General features: G+C 36.8%; 1 protein-coding gene across 1 annotated transcript in view; it reads right to left on the minus strand.

The window, feature by feature from the left end:
- LOC124642384 (leucine-rich repeat-containing G-protein coupled receptor 5) overlaps window positions 1–14,301 on the minus strand; it is a 35,101-nt gene extending 20,800 nt beyond the window's left edge. Inside the window, exons 1-9 of the mRNA XM_047180789.1 lie at window positions 14,146–14,301; window positions 9,266–9,482; window positions 7,802–7,920; window positions 7,048–7,191; window positions 5,620–5,767; window positions 4,582–4,710; window positions 2,905–3,096; window positions 1,533–1,903; window positions 292–494 (exon numbers count right to left, since the gene is read on the minus strand). Coding sequence (XP_047036745.1) covers window positions 292–494; window positions 1,533–1,903; window positions 2,905–3,096; window positions 4,582–4,710; window positions 5,620–5,767; window positions 7,048–7,191; window positions 7,802–7,920; window positions 9,266–9,482; window positions 14,146–14,301 — 1,679 coding nt within the window. The remainder of the gene's footprint in view (window positions 1–291; window positions 495–1,532; window positions 1,904–2,904; window positions 3,097–4,581; window positions 4,711–5,619; window positions 5,768–7,047; window positions 7,192–7,801; window positions 7,921–9,265; window positions 9,483–14,145) is intronic.
- Between the last annotated feature and the right edge of the window lie 3,566 nt (window positions 14,302–17,867).

Below are 17,867 nucleotides of genomic sequence, written 5' to 3' on the forward strand. Positions count from 1 at the left end.
TTCAATTATGAGTTTTTCGAGTTGCGGTTAACTGATATTTGTGGAGTTCTTCTTCCTTGATCTTAAATTGTTGTTTGGATGAAGTTCCATTTGATACTTAAGTTGGCTTATTAGAAGTTATATTGCGGATTGAAATATAAATGAGGAACAATGCTTACATTGTTGTTAGTGTCGAGAAAAATATACAAATTAAACGTTTATATACTGCAAAATCCCCATATCAAATAACTAGATCACCCAATCCCAATAGTCCCAATGTACACTGAAAATTAAAAACCATTCAACACTTACGTATACTGATCAACAGCATCAATCTTCAATCCTCGTAACACGACATTGGACGGTGAGGCTCTATGACAAGCTACGTGCTTCGGTAGACCACCAGCTCTGGACGCCGTGACTCCCGTACATCTATACCGGCGATTCGATAGAGGTTCCACTGCCCAAGATAAGTGGACTTCTTCGTCGTCATGCCAAGCGTCTATTAGGCGTACCTGATGATAATAATGAGGAATTAAGATCAAAAATTGTTTAATATTCATTTATCGGTAGGAACCTTACTTGTAGTAATTACAGGGACGCTTTTTAGAAACGGTCGGTTAGTCTCACGATTAGTTATTAACTTATGTTGTTAATACTGTTATACCAGGAATTCATAAAATACTGGATAGTAGATTTGGGTCCCTAAATTGACACTAAAATACAAGACCCTGCTCGGAAAGACCAAACCCATCGGTTAATGAGCAAAGAGTTTTTAGTTGTTATTAGAAAATATACGACTATTATTTTGAACAGTACCTATCAGTTCAACAAACAATAATTATTTCATGATAAATGTTACATCTATTGCAGATTTCTCAGTATCATTTTTATAGAACGTTGAATTCGGAGTATTATTATACAACAGCAGACAAAAAACCTTCGCTAATGACTTCGTTTACAATAGTATGACTCATACACATCACATAAGTATCCAAACCAATGCTAATTTCAAACTGCCCATAATTTATGCAAACAATAGAATTTAGAATGACTACCTACTACAGTTGCTATATGATGAAATAAAAAAAAACTAAGATGACTAACCAAACCATTAAGTTCTGATCCTACGCAAATTCAGCGAATATACATACACTTATTGAATTTTACTGAATCATTCGCTAATAGTAGAATAATTTTGGCTCAGTGATTCACAGAGTTCAAAGTGTTAAAATTCCTATAAAATTTGCTTAAAACGGCTGATCTTTATGGATGTCCATATTTATTCTTCAAGTGATTTATTATCATTACCAAAGTTTTATATTTCATTGACATTGAACAGCAATATAATTTACAATGGACTTGAAAATTTTGCAATATTTCGTTCATTGATAAACTGATATAGATGTACTTTATTAACTACATCGATTTTTACATTCTTCTGAACTTAAAACTAATTAAATTAAGTGACAGAATGGGCGGTGCTATCGCTAACAGCGATCCTATATAAAGAACCTTTACATCTACCTATTTATAATTTCTTCATATCTTACCTTGGCTTCAGATATCGGCAAATCTTCTTCAGCTGGAACTTCCAATTCTTCGTCATACAAATCATCATCCAAACCATCTTGCTTATCAACATAAACTTCTCCTCCACTATCATCGACATTAATTTTATAATCGTTAAAAATCGAATTAGCTAGAACCTTATTGAAATCGTAATTCGTATCTTTTTGTTTCAAATCTGTATGTTCGGAGTCATCGCAAAGCTTGTTTTTTGACAATCGAGATAACAGAGCTCCTTCCAAATGTGGTGGTGTTGCACACACGGCCACCGATTTATCAGTTTGTGGAAGATTTTTTGCCTCCCTCAACCACCTTGCGAATCCGGCCATTAGGCAATCGCAATTAAGAGGATTATCTGTAAAAGAGAGCAGAATTTATCTTTACGACCCCGAATAAATGTTGGTGAAGTTTACAGAGGAAGTTTAAAGTATGAGTAATTGCTTATTTGATTCTATGCAATTTAACTTTTGTTATTTCTTATGGAGAATTTTACTGCAGGACTTTTGGGTGCTCTGTTTTAAGTGAATTATTGTTCATTTTGGGGTGTATACTTTATTTAAAGAGCCTTAATTTTAAATACAAAAATATGTTATATCCTTTATAAGCAGCAGAATATGTAGGTATATTTTCTTGTAATATAAGGATATTTTATGCCTCGTCAAACTCAAACATGATGGCTTTTCAATTCCTTTCAGAGGTCTACGGCAAAAAAGGCGCGAGAAAAATGAAGTTACACTAATAAAAGTGTCAGCGGCCAGAATTATTCCTTACAAAAAAGCCCATAAAGGAAACTACAAAGGCAGAAATAGTTAAGAGTCACGCAACAATATAACCGGGGAATATCGATGGGCGAACAAAGACGTTTCGACGTCACCTCGGTGAAACGTTGAGTATCGACAAATATCTGCCGAGACATACTGGTGAGGAAGATAGACGAGCAAGCCATCGAAGTAAATTGGTTTGGATACAAAATATATAACATATCTGAAAAACTGTGAACGTGTAAATAGCAAAAAAGTTATAGCTATTTTTAATTATAATTTAAATCCGTATTGGTGTACATAAAATATTTCCTTTGTCCTATTTACCCAAAATATGTAGACAACAAAATATATTGAATTTGAATTGCGTTTGAAGATATTGGAATGCAGAATAAAACCAGTTAAAAAAAATATTCCGAGAGTGCTACTAGCCGGACACTCTATTTGATATTAAGATTCTCAATTAAGTAATAAGTTAACCGTGTTTCTTTACCTATCAGACAATAACCCTGACAAAAGCCTAGGTACAAATTCCGCTGCCCATCTTCCTCAACAGTATGTCCCTCCAAAGTGCGTATCATCGCGCCTCCATTACCTTCAATGGTGAATCGGCCGAGGTCCTTATGCAGTGCCAAAGCTCCGTCATCTATCATTGAGATGTCGTTATCGTGGAGCAATAGTTCGGTCAGACCTCTGAGAGATTTCAGCGGCTCAGCAGATAGGGACCGAAGGAAATTGTGCGAAAGATCCAGGTGGACTAAGCTAGTCAGCTGAGCTAGCGATGCACCTGTGAATGTGAATGGGAATTTGGAATTTATGGGAGTATGAATAATGGTGATATTGTCTTGTATTTTCGTGGTCTATATCTTGTTGTATGTCTGTTTATGCATGGTGGCAGATATTTACGTAATTGAGTGGGATATAATATCTTTAAATCCGATTGAGATTGTAGTCGGCAACATATATTTCCTCATCCTTTTTTTATCCAATCGATAATTTATAACAGAGAAGCAAAGTAGCGAAACTAATAGGGGTCGTTTTTCAATTGCCTTTACATTAAGACATCAGAAAGGTTCTGTTGTTAGACAAACATTAGAAAAACTTCTTACCCTTTGTCAAAATAAAAATCCTAATTGAAATACCGTATTTTCTACCTCTTTTTCCTATTTTATTGACGATCGAACACAAAACCTTTCTTACACAGGCTTACAAAAGTTATTTTGATTTTGTTTCTCAATCGTTTCGCTCAAATCTTATGTAAATGTTAAGAAAATACTTTTCCTCCTTATTTCCGTCGGTCCCAGGCGACTTTGGGGATTTTTTTGCCGGAAATTAAAACGTCACAAAATTGACTAAAAGCTTTAAATGGACATTATCTCTGTTAAACTAAACTAATCGAGAGGAAACTGGATAATATTAAAGATTTCGGCGCGGGTTCATTTACCAAAAAAGGTTGTTAACGCTTATGGAATTGTGGAGTAACAATTTTGGAGTACCAAATATTTTTATTGAATTATTGTTATTTACTTTCATTTGATTGCGAGCTACTCATCATCCTCCGAGCCTTTTTCCCCAAACTATGTTGGGGTAGGCTACCAGTCTAACCGGATGTAGCCGAGTACCAGTGCTTTAAGAGCAAGCCAATACGCCTTGGTGTCAGACTTACTGGCTTCTGACTACCCGTAACGACTGCCAAGGATGTTTAATGACAGCCGGGACCTACAGTTTAACGTGCCATCCGAAACACGGTCGTTGGTGTCTAAGATATACTTAGAAAGTACATACAAACTTAGAAAAGTTGCATTGCTACTTGCCTGACCTGGAATCGAACCCGCGCCCTCATACTCGAAAGGTTGGTTCTTTGCCCACTAGGCCACCACGACGTCGATTGCGAGCTACTGTCGTTCAATTTTCATAAAGCTTTAACTTCTATTCAAAATAAATCCATTAGCAACCCTAATCACAGTCTAATTATTCTATGAATCGAAATGAAATAAACTTGCTTCTTTTTAAACATATTGTGTGTCCACTGTCCATATTATTTGAACCTAATTTCCCGACAGTGCTAGCATTTTTAGAGTAGTATTTTGATGAATCATTGCCACCCAACGTGGCAATGTTTTTCACCCAACGTGGCAATGTTGCCAGCTTGGTTTCATCACGGACAACTTATGAAAGCGATGACAACCAATTTTATTTCTTGACCCCGTTTGTTGTATAACTGATTACAGGTCTATTATGAAGTAAATAAATAAAATTAAATCACCCTCACCTGATACAGCGACGATCTCATTGTGAGACAGATCCAGATGTGTCAAGTTGGCTATGTGTTTGAACGCATAGTCCTCCAGCACATCTATCTGGTTGTTGTGCAAGTTCAAATGAGTTAAGTTTGTGAGACCTGTGAACATGGACCGGCGGTAATTTAAGGGATTGTAAGAGTAAATTGATTTAGTTTATAAGTTCATTGTGGTTTAGAGTGTTAATTCTGTGACAAGCTGTTTTTTAAGGGGTAATAAGATTCTCTGTAGTGTAGTAAGTATGGTTATAATTTTGTCCAACTATAGAGTTGTTAGAGAAAAATATGTATCATGCCATTTTTACTGTTCTAAAAAGATATCTTCAAATAAAGTTTGATGACCGTACATTTTTTTGTCTCTTGAGATTTTTATACATTAGCTCTACAAGACATTTTCTATATTCATGTAGTCTGTATGCTTTTTATATACTGTTGTACGTAATACTTTAGTACGTTAAGCCCAGTTTAGATCCTGTCCTTCTTGAATTTGAATTGAAACACATTCTGGTAAATTATTTGATGTGTGACAAGGCTCAATCGATCCATGACTGTGCCTGCATCAATTGACGATTCAGTATTCAAGCTTTGACTGACGTCTTGCGTCGAGTTAAGTGGGGAACGTTAAAATATTCCAACTCAAGTCTTTTGAGAATTGGAACCAGAAAATTCGATGGAAGATCTTATAGGAGTTACAATTTTACGAATGTTTTTCAATAAAATGGTTACAATGTAAGATAATGAAGACAGTACTACACTTTTTTGTTTAAATTAAAATCACTTTTTGATTAAGATCAGGACATACAAAATAACGATAGCGTAAGTACTAATTAAATTCCGTAGAACATTCTAAATTCGATTCTGTAAATATAGCAAAAATAATATTATGTTACTGATTTTGATTCAATTACAAAACCATAATCATTAGAAGGATTAAGAAGCATAGAGAAGAAGGCCTTCTAGAAAAATAATCTTATATTAACTGTTTTATACAGGAGTGTATTTAGTTCTTACCTGACAGAGCTCCACGTCGAATACTTGCAAATGTGTTGTCAGACAATTGAAGGGTGGTGAGACAACTCAATGTGGGCACTGTGGTAGGGCCTAAAGGACCTTCTAGTGCATTACTGGATAAATCCAAATCTCTTAACATGTGAGCCTCCTAAAATAATAAGGGCTTGTAAGATATTATTTACTTAATGCATTTTGCAATTATGAATTTACCTATATCGTATTATGACGAGGGATAAGGAGGAATGGAAGCGGATTATATAAACGGAGGCGGAAAATAAAATTGGGACATTGCGAGAAGAAGAGGTATGTCTCAGTTTTTAACCCTACCGAAAATTAAGGATGCTTTCAATTCGCCCGGGTATATACTAATATATGTATTTTAAAATTTTATTGGAAATTATTTCTATCCCATATCTAACCTTCTCATCCCATTTATACAAATAATAGTAAGATTGGTGTGATCAGACTGTTTAGCTTCTTTCCATAGTTATTCACTGACCGACCTCCTAAGCATAGCTTAACCTTTGATCGGTCCACCCTTGCGGCTATTTCTTTACAAGCTGTCTTTTGTGATAGGTAAAATTATTTTTATATCAGTCTTTATAAATACTTGCTGAGCTCGTTCTAAAATGGATTTTATATTTTCTTATCCAACTGTGTTTAATCAGCTGCATATCTAATAGACAGAATGAGTAATATTCTCTGAAGATAGAGATTGAATTAAAATGGATTAATAAATATTTGATTATAGAATAAATGTAGTCCATTATCTATGAATTAACGTTAAGTCTGGGTCCATAAGAAAACTCCATTTACTACCCACATCAACCTCAAATAATGATATTGATTGAATAAGGCTAATTTCATCCATTATTCTTCTCAATAAGGTCTGGTAAGAAAATTAATGCTGATTGGTAATAAGAGATTTATTGAAGGGTATTAGAACTGACGACGTAATAACATTCATTGATTATTGATATAATAATGTTGTTTTAATGCTCCTCAATTGTTAAAACGGTAAACAACCAGCAAAAATATTTTTATCGTAACTGCAACGCCATTGCAAAGTTACGTCGTCAGTTCAATCGCGACGTGTCAGGAACGCATTCTCTGAATGGCCGAACTATAATTCAATTATGACGGAGCGTTCCATGCGAGGCCCACGTTGGGCGCCATTAAGGCTCTCCATACACGTTTGAACAAATTAATGAAAAGGTAATCAGCACTTTCTTAATACATTTTTGCGATTCGTTTTAGCTATTATTACTTTTTAATTAAATTTTGGGTGAAAATAAATAAACTACAATCCCTATTTTTAATACAATACTTACCATGCCATTTCAGAATATTTTTTTGTTCTATCTGATTACTGTTCACTAACAAATACATTACTATATTATTATAGTGAAATAATAGTATGCATCGTACCTTCAAAGGAGCCAGCGCTGGTACTTTCAGTAGATTCCCTCTTAGCCTTAGAACACTCAGCCTTATCAAAGGCAGGAATGCTCCCTCCGATATATCCGTCAATTGATTGTCACTTATATCCAAGTATGTTAGATTTGTGATACCCTGCAAACGAAATATTGGATTAAACTATTGTTTATTGAGTGTGTAAAGAGTGTCTAGGGAGGTTCTTGCTGGTTCTTCTCCATGAGACACAATCTTTGGAACCATACAACTAGCTTGACATTTTCAAATAAAAATAAAAAATCTTGAAATAAAAAATACTACAAAATAAAATACTATTTTGACCTTGAAAAAACTTTTGTTTTGTTTAGAAAGCAACTACGTTGTGCGAAATGCGTTTCTTTCATATGAAGGATTTGACTCTTAGGTACTCGATTTTTTATAAAATATTTCAGCACAAACGAAGCTTTAACGCTAAAATTTTGTCAAAATTGTTAACTATGTCAGTGACTGCTGGACTATTATAATATAACAACAATGTAAATATTCCTGAAATTATAAATAATGCCGTGTTTGTTTATTGTTCACACTTTAGAAACAGGTAAATAAATACATAATTAAACCTCATTATTTCTCTAAATTGACAAACATTTAACAATTGACAAATTCATAGAATTCTCTTGAACTCCTAACTATGTATTTGTCAGTCCTGATTCTGTTGAACATTTACGTAAAATTTAATCAATTTGAAGGATTTCCAGAAAGGGCTTACCTTAAATGAATTACTGTCTAAGGTATGAATTTTATTGTTGGACAAATCCAAGCGATCTAAATTCCAGAGTCTTGTTAACGCCTCTGTTGGTACTATGGGCAGCTGGTTGTTTGGCAGACCTGAAACAAATGAATGATAATATTGTATTTAACCGAAAGACAAAGAGAGAATGTTCTCTTGGGATTTTTATTATTATTTTTAGATGACAGCAACGGTGAAAGAAACAATCTTAGGGAAAATAAATTAACATCTTCTCTTATCAATTCAATCTGAATCTGATTTGGCCAATTTCTTGACCTTACTTTTCATAATAAAAACGACTCATTTGTAAAGACACAAAGCTTAAATAATACGAAATTATAAAACACAAGATTCAAACGAATGTCACTTTTTTAAGCACCCTATTACTACTTCTAGCATCTATTAACATTAATACATTTGAAATTAGGTAGGAAGCCCGCTACATTAGCCAAACATTGAAAATTGTTAAATCGGTGGAACTACACGGAACTTTCGTAACGTCTATTTATGAACCAAGCTCTCCAGGGAAATTCGTTAATGTTTCGAAATTATGTAATTCAAGAAAACTTGCTTCGGAAGTTGTTTGTTGATACTTAAAAAAAGCTTTATTTTAAGAAGATTTTACGTTAGAGATTTCTTCCCCTGGTTTTTGGTAAAAACCCATTTTTCCAAATTTTTCAAAACAAGAAGCGATTCGGTCAGCTTTCGGAAGGTAATTAGGATTTTTCCTTACTTATTTACATACGAAAGCACAATGACTTTTTCATAATAAATAGTGGTGTAAAATTCATATAATAATATTTTTAAGAGATCAGAAACAACCAAACTTTTAATAAGTATTACAGAAACAATCCTACAAACAAGTCACCTACCTTCGCTCCTAAAATTACGTTCTGATGAATTCATGAACATTTTGCAGAAACATGACGATTTCGCAAACAAAAGCCACCTGTTTCAAGGTACGAACAACGCCGCTCGCACCGTATCTTGATTGCAAATGGAATTACGAAATAGTACACGAAACGCGGGTAGTTAACACACTGGCTTGATGACTTAGTACATTATCTGCCTAGGGTTTTCTTGACTGTGTTGGGATTGGCTTCAAGTGTCACCGTATGCAGCTGAGTGCCAGTGTATTACATGGAGTAACTGCGTATCTGATCTCCTTATCTGAGTTATTAGGGCTTCTGAGTACGCGTAACGACTGCCAAAAGTGTTCAAGTGACAGCCTGATCCATCTAAACACGGAGAAAGCCGTCATGGCAAGATGGTCGCCCATCCACGGACTAACAAAACCAAGCGTTGCTTGACCTCAAGCTTATTATCATGCTGCCTTACGCAGGTGCTAAAAATCTCTAACACTTTCAAGAACACAACTAAATCTAATACACATAGCCTAGGCATTTTATACAATGGTGCATCACATACATTTCTAACACTTACCTAAAGCAAATAAAGTAGCAGAAACAGTACTGAAAGCGCCTTGCTGTACTCGTCTTATATCTCCCGAGGATATCACAAGCCCATGGAGTCCAACACCAGCTAGCTCCGACACCGAGGCTGATGATAAGACTGACACTCCTCGTAAGGCACAGTCCAGGAGTGATACAGCTGTGTTCTTGTTTCGGGCCTTCTGTTCTCGAAGATGGCGGCCTATGATCTGCAAAGATGGAGAAGTTTAGATATTTTTTGTGGCAGAAGATAGTTGGTAGTGAGAAGATAAGGCAGAATGAAGAAAATAATAATGAAGTCCACATAGCTAATATTGGAGATGACGCCAATTGACTTTGGCGTAGTTATTGCTATTTGATTTTTTGCGCTTTTTAACCGACTTCCCAAAAACGAGGAGGCTAGCATATCAGAAGGAAGAACCTCGTATTGTAGAAGCCAACTTCACTATAACACCATATTTATTTGCCGCGGATATATCGTCGCACAATATAAACGTCGACTACGACGTTATCGAAACATAATTGTATAACAGAAAATCTTTTCGGAAAAAGAAAGGTTTGAAGCAAATTAAAAAATAAACCCCAAAAATAACTGGATCGAGGATAATAAAAGCGTCATAATAAAGAAAGTAGCTGTTATAATTCGTTGAGTAAGCAGTAATTTGAATACATAAAAAGAGCCGATGGTAAAAAAGCCGAAGAATCCTTCAAATTAAACGGATAGAAACAATATAACCATAAAACCGAAGCAATCAAACCTTCCCAAATCTTACTGATTTCTGTCAAGAAAATTATCCACTAAGGAATTATTTAAAATGGTTCCCCTTCCTAAGTAATGATATCCTAAGACACCGAACGCTTTAATTAAACACTATTTGAACGGAATCTATTAATTTAATGATCGAATTAATTAAGGGAAGAATATTTTGCTAATTTTAGGCCTGTGTTAATTGATGATGTCTAAAGGTATTTTTAGAATGTAAGAAATTACTTGGATATAAATAGGTGTTGAGGAAAAGATATTGCATTTAGCACTTTACATCTTTGACACCTTAACCCTTCGTATCATAATTTCCTTGTTCTTTTTTTTATTATTTTTCCTGTATCATAATATGTTCGTAACTATCAGACAATTCAAGACAATGTGGTTAAATCGTCATAAACAATTCATCCATCTTTTGCCATATTTCCTCTGTTCAAAATCATCATCATCAGCCTTTTTATCGTCCCACTGCTTGGTTGGCACAAGCTTCCTCTCACATGGAGAAAGATTGAGCGTTAATCTATACAATATGAATATTCAAATTCTAATATCATTGCATTGTAAGTTAATCCCTAAAAACAAAAGAAAATAATAAATTCCAGCAAAAATCCTGCAGAAATTATCAATGTCAAATAGTGAACGTGTTGAATCAAGTTGTGTGGTGCTTCCAAAGGATTAGCGGAAGCCGCTTTCGCGACGAGACTACGTTGAGCTATTGTCGAACATGTTATAGAGCAAATCTGTCTTGTGAAGCGTCGTGCAGTCTGTGATAGATGGAAAATATGGCAGTGTGAGGGTGGAATAGCAGTGCACTTGTGTATAGGGCTGTTAGTTCTTAGCTGAGAAGACAAGCAATAGCTTTTGTAATATCAAGTTTTCGAAATAGTGGAGCCATCTTCAACACATAAGGATATTAAATTATAGGTATCTAAAATACAGGAGATCTTGTAATTTAGCCATTTCTTATATCTGTAAAAGTCCAGAAGCTACTTGTGTCTACACTGGTCGAAATTGCACTTATTCAGAGTCTGACAAACATGACTGCTGAAAAATAGTTTTCTTTAGATGTGCTCTGCCTTATCCAAAAAAGTTAACTATGAATTTCTCGGTACAATTTCAGATATAATATATGCTACATGTTGACACAAAGAAAATGAATAATAAACAAGTACCAATAGCCAACAGGAGTACTAAACCAACAGTGTTGGTCACAATAGAACCGCACAATATTGTTGGTGAGGCCACAATGTGTCTCTAAATAATATCCAATGGGCCAAAAGCTGAGGCAGTCGTATTATGGCTATCGTATTTGTACAGAGACGATGGACGTTGATTCTGAAACAATACCTTTCTATTTCCCTTACTATGGAACTGTTGAGACTAATATTGATATCACTGAAGAAGATTATAGTTTTATAGTTCGAGGTAGATGGACTAAAAGCATTTTAATTTCTATTGGCGGTTATAAACACAGAATTATTTTTTTATATAGTACATAAATTTAGTTTTTCTTCTATATCGATATGTAGGTACCCATCAGAGTACATCAATAAATTACAGTCAGCTTTCCATGAATTCACTTGTCGACTATGAGACTTCTGTAAGAAAATTGTTCAATATGTAATCCACCTTGGTTCAATCATTTGTAAGACTTGCGCCTCACAATATACGTAACATTTTTTTTATTTATACCTACAGGTAAGTGTCAAATAATTCCAAATTATTCGTTATTACTTTGAGTACATACCTACCTATTATTTCTTTTTGCTTTCGAGTAACAATAGTAACATTAACACCATCCACAATTCACTTGTTCGAGGCATTCAGTAAACAAAAGCTATCGATTGGCAGGTGCGTGAATCGGCGAGACTTTGACAAGGGTCCGCGATCACCCTCCGAGCTCTTCACGTCAATAAACGTCTTAGTATACCTGCTAAGTGCCTTTGACCGATTATGAAGAAATGGGGGTATGTGTGAGGGGTTAGGTGGGGCGTTTGATTCTTTTCGGGTGGTGTTTGTTTGCAGTGTGATATGATAGTGGTCGTAAGTTGACAAAAGTGTAAATTGAGATACATATCTGTCAATCTGTCACTGAAACGGAGTGTCTTGAACGTTCGTAATCTTTTTATATTGATGCCGATTTTTCATATCTTCATAGAGTGCTCACGATTTTTTCCCAGATTGAGGTTTAAGATGCCTTAAATGACTGAACTATTCGTGCTATTGAATTTATAAATTAATCGATATGCTTTTAGTTTTACCCCTAGGCGCATATTATGCGCGAGTATATGTCTCATGGAGTAATTTCACATTCTTCAAACCAAATCACGGTCATCGAGAAAAATAAATGGAGTATAATAATTCTACATTTTAAATACCACTTTAAAATTTAACAATCCCTATCAATATTTACACTGTGGTGAATGTCCACCTGCTTACTGAACCCGAATAAGAAGAGAGCAAAAAACAAATATTCCAAAATTATAAACCAGTATTTAAACACTCGAGAATAAGGCTTCAAACGAATTTGGAAAATTCAAACAAATACCTTTAGGGTCTTTGTAAATATAAGGGGTCATTGTGTAGGACAGTTCTCATTGTCTCTGAGTATATAATTAATTTAGGTATTTTTGGTTTGGTCTGAAAGAGTTGCCACGCGAGTATTTTAAATTTTAACATATGGCATTAGCCTATAAGGGTTTCGTTGTTAACGGCCTTTTGGTGGGACAAAGTTATATTTACCTAATTTTAAGTTAAAGTTAATAAAGTTTTAAGTCTGTATCAGGCACGGAGGGAACATCTGCGTGGTGTTATGTTGCTTAAGGAATAAACTTACTCTAATCAGATGTCTGTACTTTGGTCTCCATAATTTATTTTATTTAAATTAAAGTCAAAAAGCAATACTTGGGCATAATCGGCTGTTAAGTTTTCTCACTTAAAAATGCCCTTGTATAGACGTATGCCCTACATTGTCTTTCTTAGCAATTGAAATCCAAACTATATTTTCAGAAATCGAAACTAGAAAAGTCTTCATAAACAAAAAAAACACGATACATAAATACAAATATTACAAGCATTTCTCCAGATTCACAAGATTCAAAACAAAATAACAGAACAACATCAGGTAGGTCAGTGACAACGTTCCTTTACGCCCTGTTTCTTTTATCCGTTCCTTTATACGCATTGTAGCTTCATTGATTTCAACTTCGGTTTACTGGTATATTGTTTTCTTTGCTGCGAATGTTTTTGGTATTTCAATTTTCCGGTATACAGTGAAAACTATTTGGGTTTTGACTTACAAATTGTGTTACAAGGTTAGAAGACTATATTTTGGGGTTTGGAGTGCTCAAGATGCAAAAAAAATTACATTAAATGATGTCTGAATATGAATGATGAATATCGCGTCTTATTCCAATTTTATTACTATTTATACTACAAATATTTATTTCAATTTAGATAAACTCGTAGGAAATGGAAGGTAGCTACACTAGCTACAATCATGCGTCAGTTTTATTTTCGGTCGTGAAAGCTCGCAGAACTACAAAGGGTCCATATTTCATGCCTTCTTTGTATCATTGCGCTGTGTTGCATTTTACATACCTGTAGTGCAGTATGATAGCCAGCATAGCGGAGCGTATGAGGCAGATCACAGGAGCATTCAGCAGCGGGACGAGCAGACAAGCCAGGGCATCTCCACTGAGCCGTTCCACTCGTGTAACTTCACATACCTGTAGTGCAGTATGATCGCCCGCACAGCGGAGCGTATGAGGCAGATCACAGGAGCATTCAGCAGCGGGTCGAGCAGATAAGCCAAGGCATCTCCAATGAGCTGTTGTTGTGTATCTTCACGTACCTGTAGTGCAGTATGATCGCCCGCACAGCAGAGCGTATGAGGCAGATCACAGGAGCATTCGGCAGCGGGACGAGCAGATAAGCCAGGGCATCTCCACTGACCTGCTCGATACATGTAGCTTCACCTACCTATAGCGCAGTATGATCGCCAGCACAGCGGAGTGTATGAGGCAGATCACAGGAGCATTCGGCAGCGGGACGAGCAGATAAGCCAGAGCATCTCCACTGAATTGCTCGACACATATATCTTCACATACCTGTAGCGCAGTATGATCGCCAGCACAGCGGAGCGTATGAGGCAGATCACAGGAGCATTCAGCAGCGGGTCGAGCAGATAAGCCGGGACATCTCCATTGCGCATCCACGGCGCTGTGAAACGCGCACAGCACGCAAAACGCGCCCATTAGCCACATTCTGGAAAGAAAAGAAAATGTCTTTATTTTTTACTATATATCACTTATATTCGTCAAAAATATTTTGGAAAGTCGATGTACATACAAAAGCGAGCTTATACCAGATATGGGTTCTGTTACAGCAAACCTTCGAGTGGTTGCGAAGGAAATCAAAATAGAGCTTCAAAATTAGAATAAAATTAATAATGAATTTCAACAAGGTGCTGAAGGATTAAACAAAGTTTTAAATAACAACGAACGAAACGTGTGTTGTCATGCGTGTTAATTGGGTCGTCTATTTCTATCGACTGACTTTTCTATATCGGTAAATTCAGAACTATTACTGAGAAATATTTCATGCGTAATTTGAATAATATTTGGACTACCTGGAAGGATATTGATAGCAAATGGCATTGACATAGAAATAGCTTTTCTACGCATTCATGGATTGAATGATTATCCGTTCCCCCGGGGGCTACCTACCTGGACCTTGGTAGCGAAACAGATAAACATACTTTTTTGGTATTACATAAAATTCAAAATCTGCTTAAAGAAACTTTAACCACGCGCTGAACATAAAATGTAATCGCAAAGAAAACTTGGCCAGAAATCGAAACAGCAGGAATGAGAACCGCAACATAATGCCAATTGAGTCGTCAACATAAATTTATAGTTTCAGTTCTAGCGCAGAAATATTGAACTCAAGTGGGCCACTACATGAATCAAAAACTTCGGACATGGGAGTACCACATTAACAATATAGAGCCATACAAAACAAAAAGTAGCGTCATACAAAATTCTGAACTCGCTATAAAGTTGTGAAAGTACTAGGAGTGGGGGACAAGTGACTTCTCAAGAGGCAATTCCGGTCATAATCCGCGGTACTTATAGAAGAATAGCTGGTGCAATGCGTGCTTACGACGTAATGGGACGTTTCCACTGAGTGACGACCGGACGACGGGGTTAAGGGACGAGATATGAGCGATTGGACTCGTACCTGGATCGAATAGCAATGTGGTATATGAAAACTGGCGTTATTTTTGCAATAATTGGCTTAGATTTGCTTGCTTGCTAAAATTCGGGTGAACTTTGATGACTGTCGAAAAGCCATCCTATCCATAATCAGGGTTAGGTAAAATATGTTTTGTAAAGTGTTGTGTGTAGTGAATTTTACATTGTCAATACTACGATTACGAACTTAAATATGTCAAAACCCATCTCAAATACGAAATTGGTAGTGTACTCCAAAACAATAATATCGGTATACTTAAGCATCTTCACCTCGACCATTACGCCCAAAAACCGCTATAAGCCCATCCTTTGTACCTCAAAATGGCTACGTTGGGAACAAGAGCGAGTTACAAGCCTATTGATAACAGTGGGTGACGGACGGCCATTGACCTGCCAGGCGCTGCCATCAATTTGCTGTGCTTGCCTAACCTTCGCACCTCTTCAGCATGAGAATATATCGTCGCTTGTTTTTGCTGAAGTTTGGCTTCTGTGTTTATAGTGGGAACTAACGCTTTGCTTTGGCATTTATGACCAATGACCATGTATTTTTGCTGGTGGACCTACATTATATAGAAAGTTTTTATTGTGATAGATATACTTATTAGTATGCTTGCATTCTTTGAAATCATATTTGAAATAATTTGAAATTGAAATTGAATTATCTGAAGTACATAAGCATCTCCCAACCCCTTTTAATAGGAAATAGGAAACTTATGTTAAAAGACAAGCTTTGCAATTTGCAAAGCGAGCACGGTCCATATATTTATGAATTAAATGAATCTAATAGTCAAAGTTATTAACGCTTAAGTGCCCTTCTCTTGCAATAACTGTACACTGGACACCATTCATTATACAAAAACAAAAGAACAACACACCATGAAACAAAACACTATCTTTCACCTTCAGAAACCATAAAAATAATTCCCCCACACATAAGGGTCCTTCACGGGGATCAAACGCGCAAATCAAACAATATGTGCACGGGGCTGAACTTTCAACGGCTTTTGTTGATAACGCGGTTAGCAAAAAGGGCGAACCACAAAGGTTCTATTCAATAGAAGGGTATGCCTTCAAAACACCCTTTTAAATACCTCCAGGCGATAACACGTGTTTCTTGAGACGTGACAATTTTCTATCACGTTTTATATAATTTTATGGGATTTTCTCGTTGGTATAGTGCACTTTTTTTATAACCCTTGTATCCTGTTGTTTAGTGATATTCCTTGTAATAGTTTCGATTGATTTGATTATGGTTTTAAACATGTAACTGTGACGAGATATGTAGAAAGTCCTACGGTAAACTAGTGTGCATCAGGATGGCTGTCACTCCTCCTGTTTTCAATCGAAATACATATAGAGAGTCGTTACCTAATTGCTACCAGCTGCAGTTATTTTGTTGTTATGTAGGTATGATACCCTCGTGGTTTTGATAGTGTATGATATTGTAGCAACACTGTTAACACCGCCATCTACACATTCCAAAATGCAACTATCCTGCATTGCACATGCAGTGTTCGCGCGCACAGGAGTACACATAGATTACCCCGACAACAACTGTCGGGCAGTAGCCCACCGGACAATATCACCTGTCCGGTCGGAGGATCCTCCCTTTAGTGCGAGGTATGATGAGCTTTACTCTCTGCTCTCATACCTCACAGTTGTGACCCCGACGTGATGTGAACACGCAACCCTCGAGCTACGTGACGTCATCAGCAAGACCTTCCTCAAGCTTTCGAGCGACGAGTTCTTCAGCCAGCCGGCTTCAAATGGGTATCCCTGGCCACCAGCATGTAGCGGACGCACATACCTGGTCAGCACCCTCAGCCACATCCAGCGACCTAGGCTCCAGCTCACTGCACTTCGGCCGGTCGAGTATCTCCCTCGCCGAAGCAGTCGCTAGCCACTAGCGCGGCGCTGTGCAACTCTCGCAGCGCCGGTCCCGACTCACTGGGATTCGCAGCACCGCCGTAGCAGCCAGTTCCGACTCACCGAGAACCTCGCGGCAACACATTGGCAACAAGCCTGGCTAGCACTTCAAGAACTTGTACCATCGACCTCCGGTCTCCGGAGGGGAGTGATGTAGCGGTACTACAACTGTTAACACCGCCATCTACACATTCCAAAATGCAACTATCCTGCATTGCACATGCAGTGTTCGCGCGCACAGGAGTACACATAGATTACCCCGACAACAACTGTCGGGCAGTAGCCCACCGGACAATATCACCTGTCCGGTCGGAGGATCCTCCCTTTAGTGCGAGGTATGATGAGCTTTACTCTCTGCTCTCATACCTCCACAATATTATGTTTACTTAATTTACTATTAGGTATAGATATACCTTGAGTTGTGTGTAAATAGGTAGATGGTACAAAAAGCAGAATAGCTGTTAAATATTATTAACAATTTCTAACAAACGCCAATACAAAAGTAGGTATTTAAAATTCTTTGTCACCGTTCAAAAAAAACGTTAAAATCAGAAAGGGCAGGACTCAACACGTTCAATCAAGGTTGACCCCTGAACTACCCTAAATTCACTACATCTGTGAAGTTAAGAGAGGTCTATGTGTACTGGTTA

Source organism: Helicoverpa zea, chromosome 24 (assembly GCF_022581195.2).
Source record: "Helicoverpa zea isolate HzStark_Cry1AcR chromosome 24, ilHelZeax1.1, whole genome shotgun sequence".
NCBI classification, from domain to species: domain Eukaryota; kingdom Metazoa; phylum Arthropoda; class Insecta; order Lepidoptera; family Noctuidae; genus Helicoverpa; species Helicoverpa zea.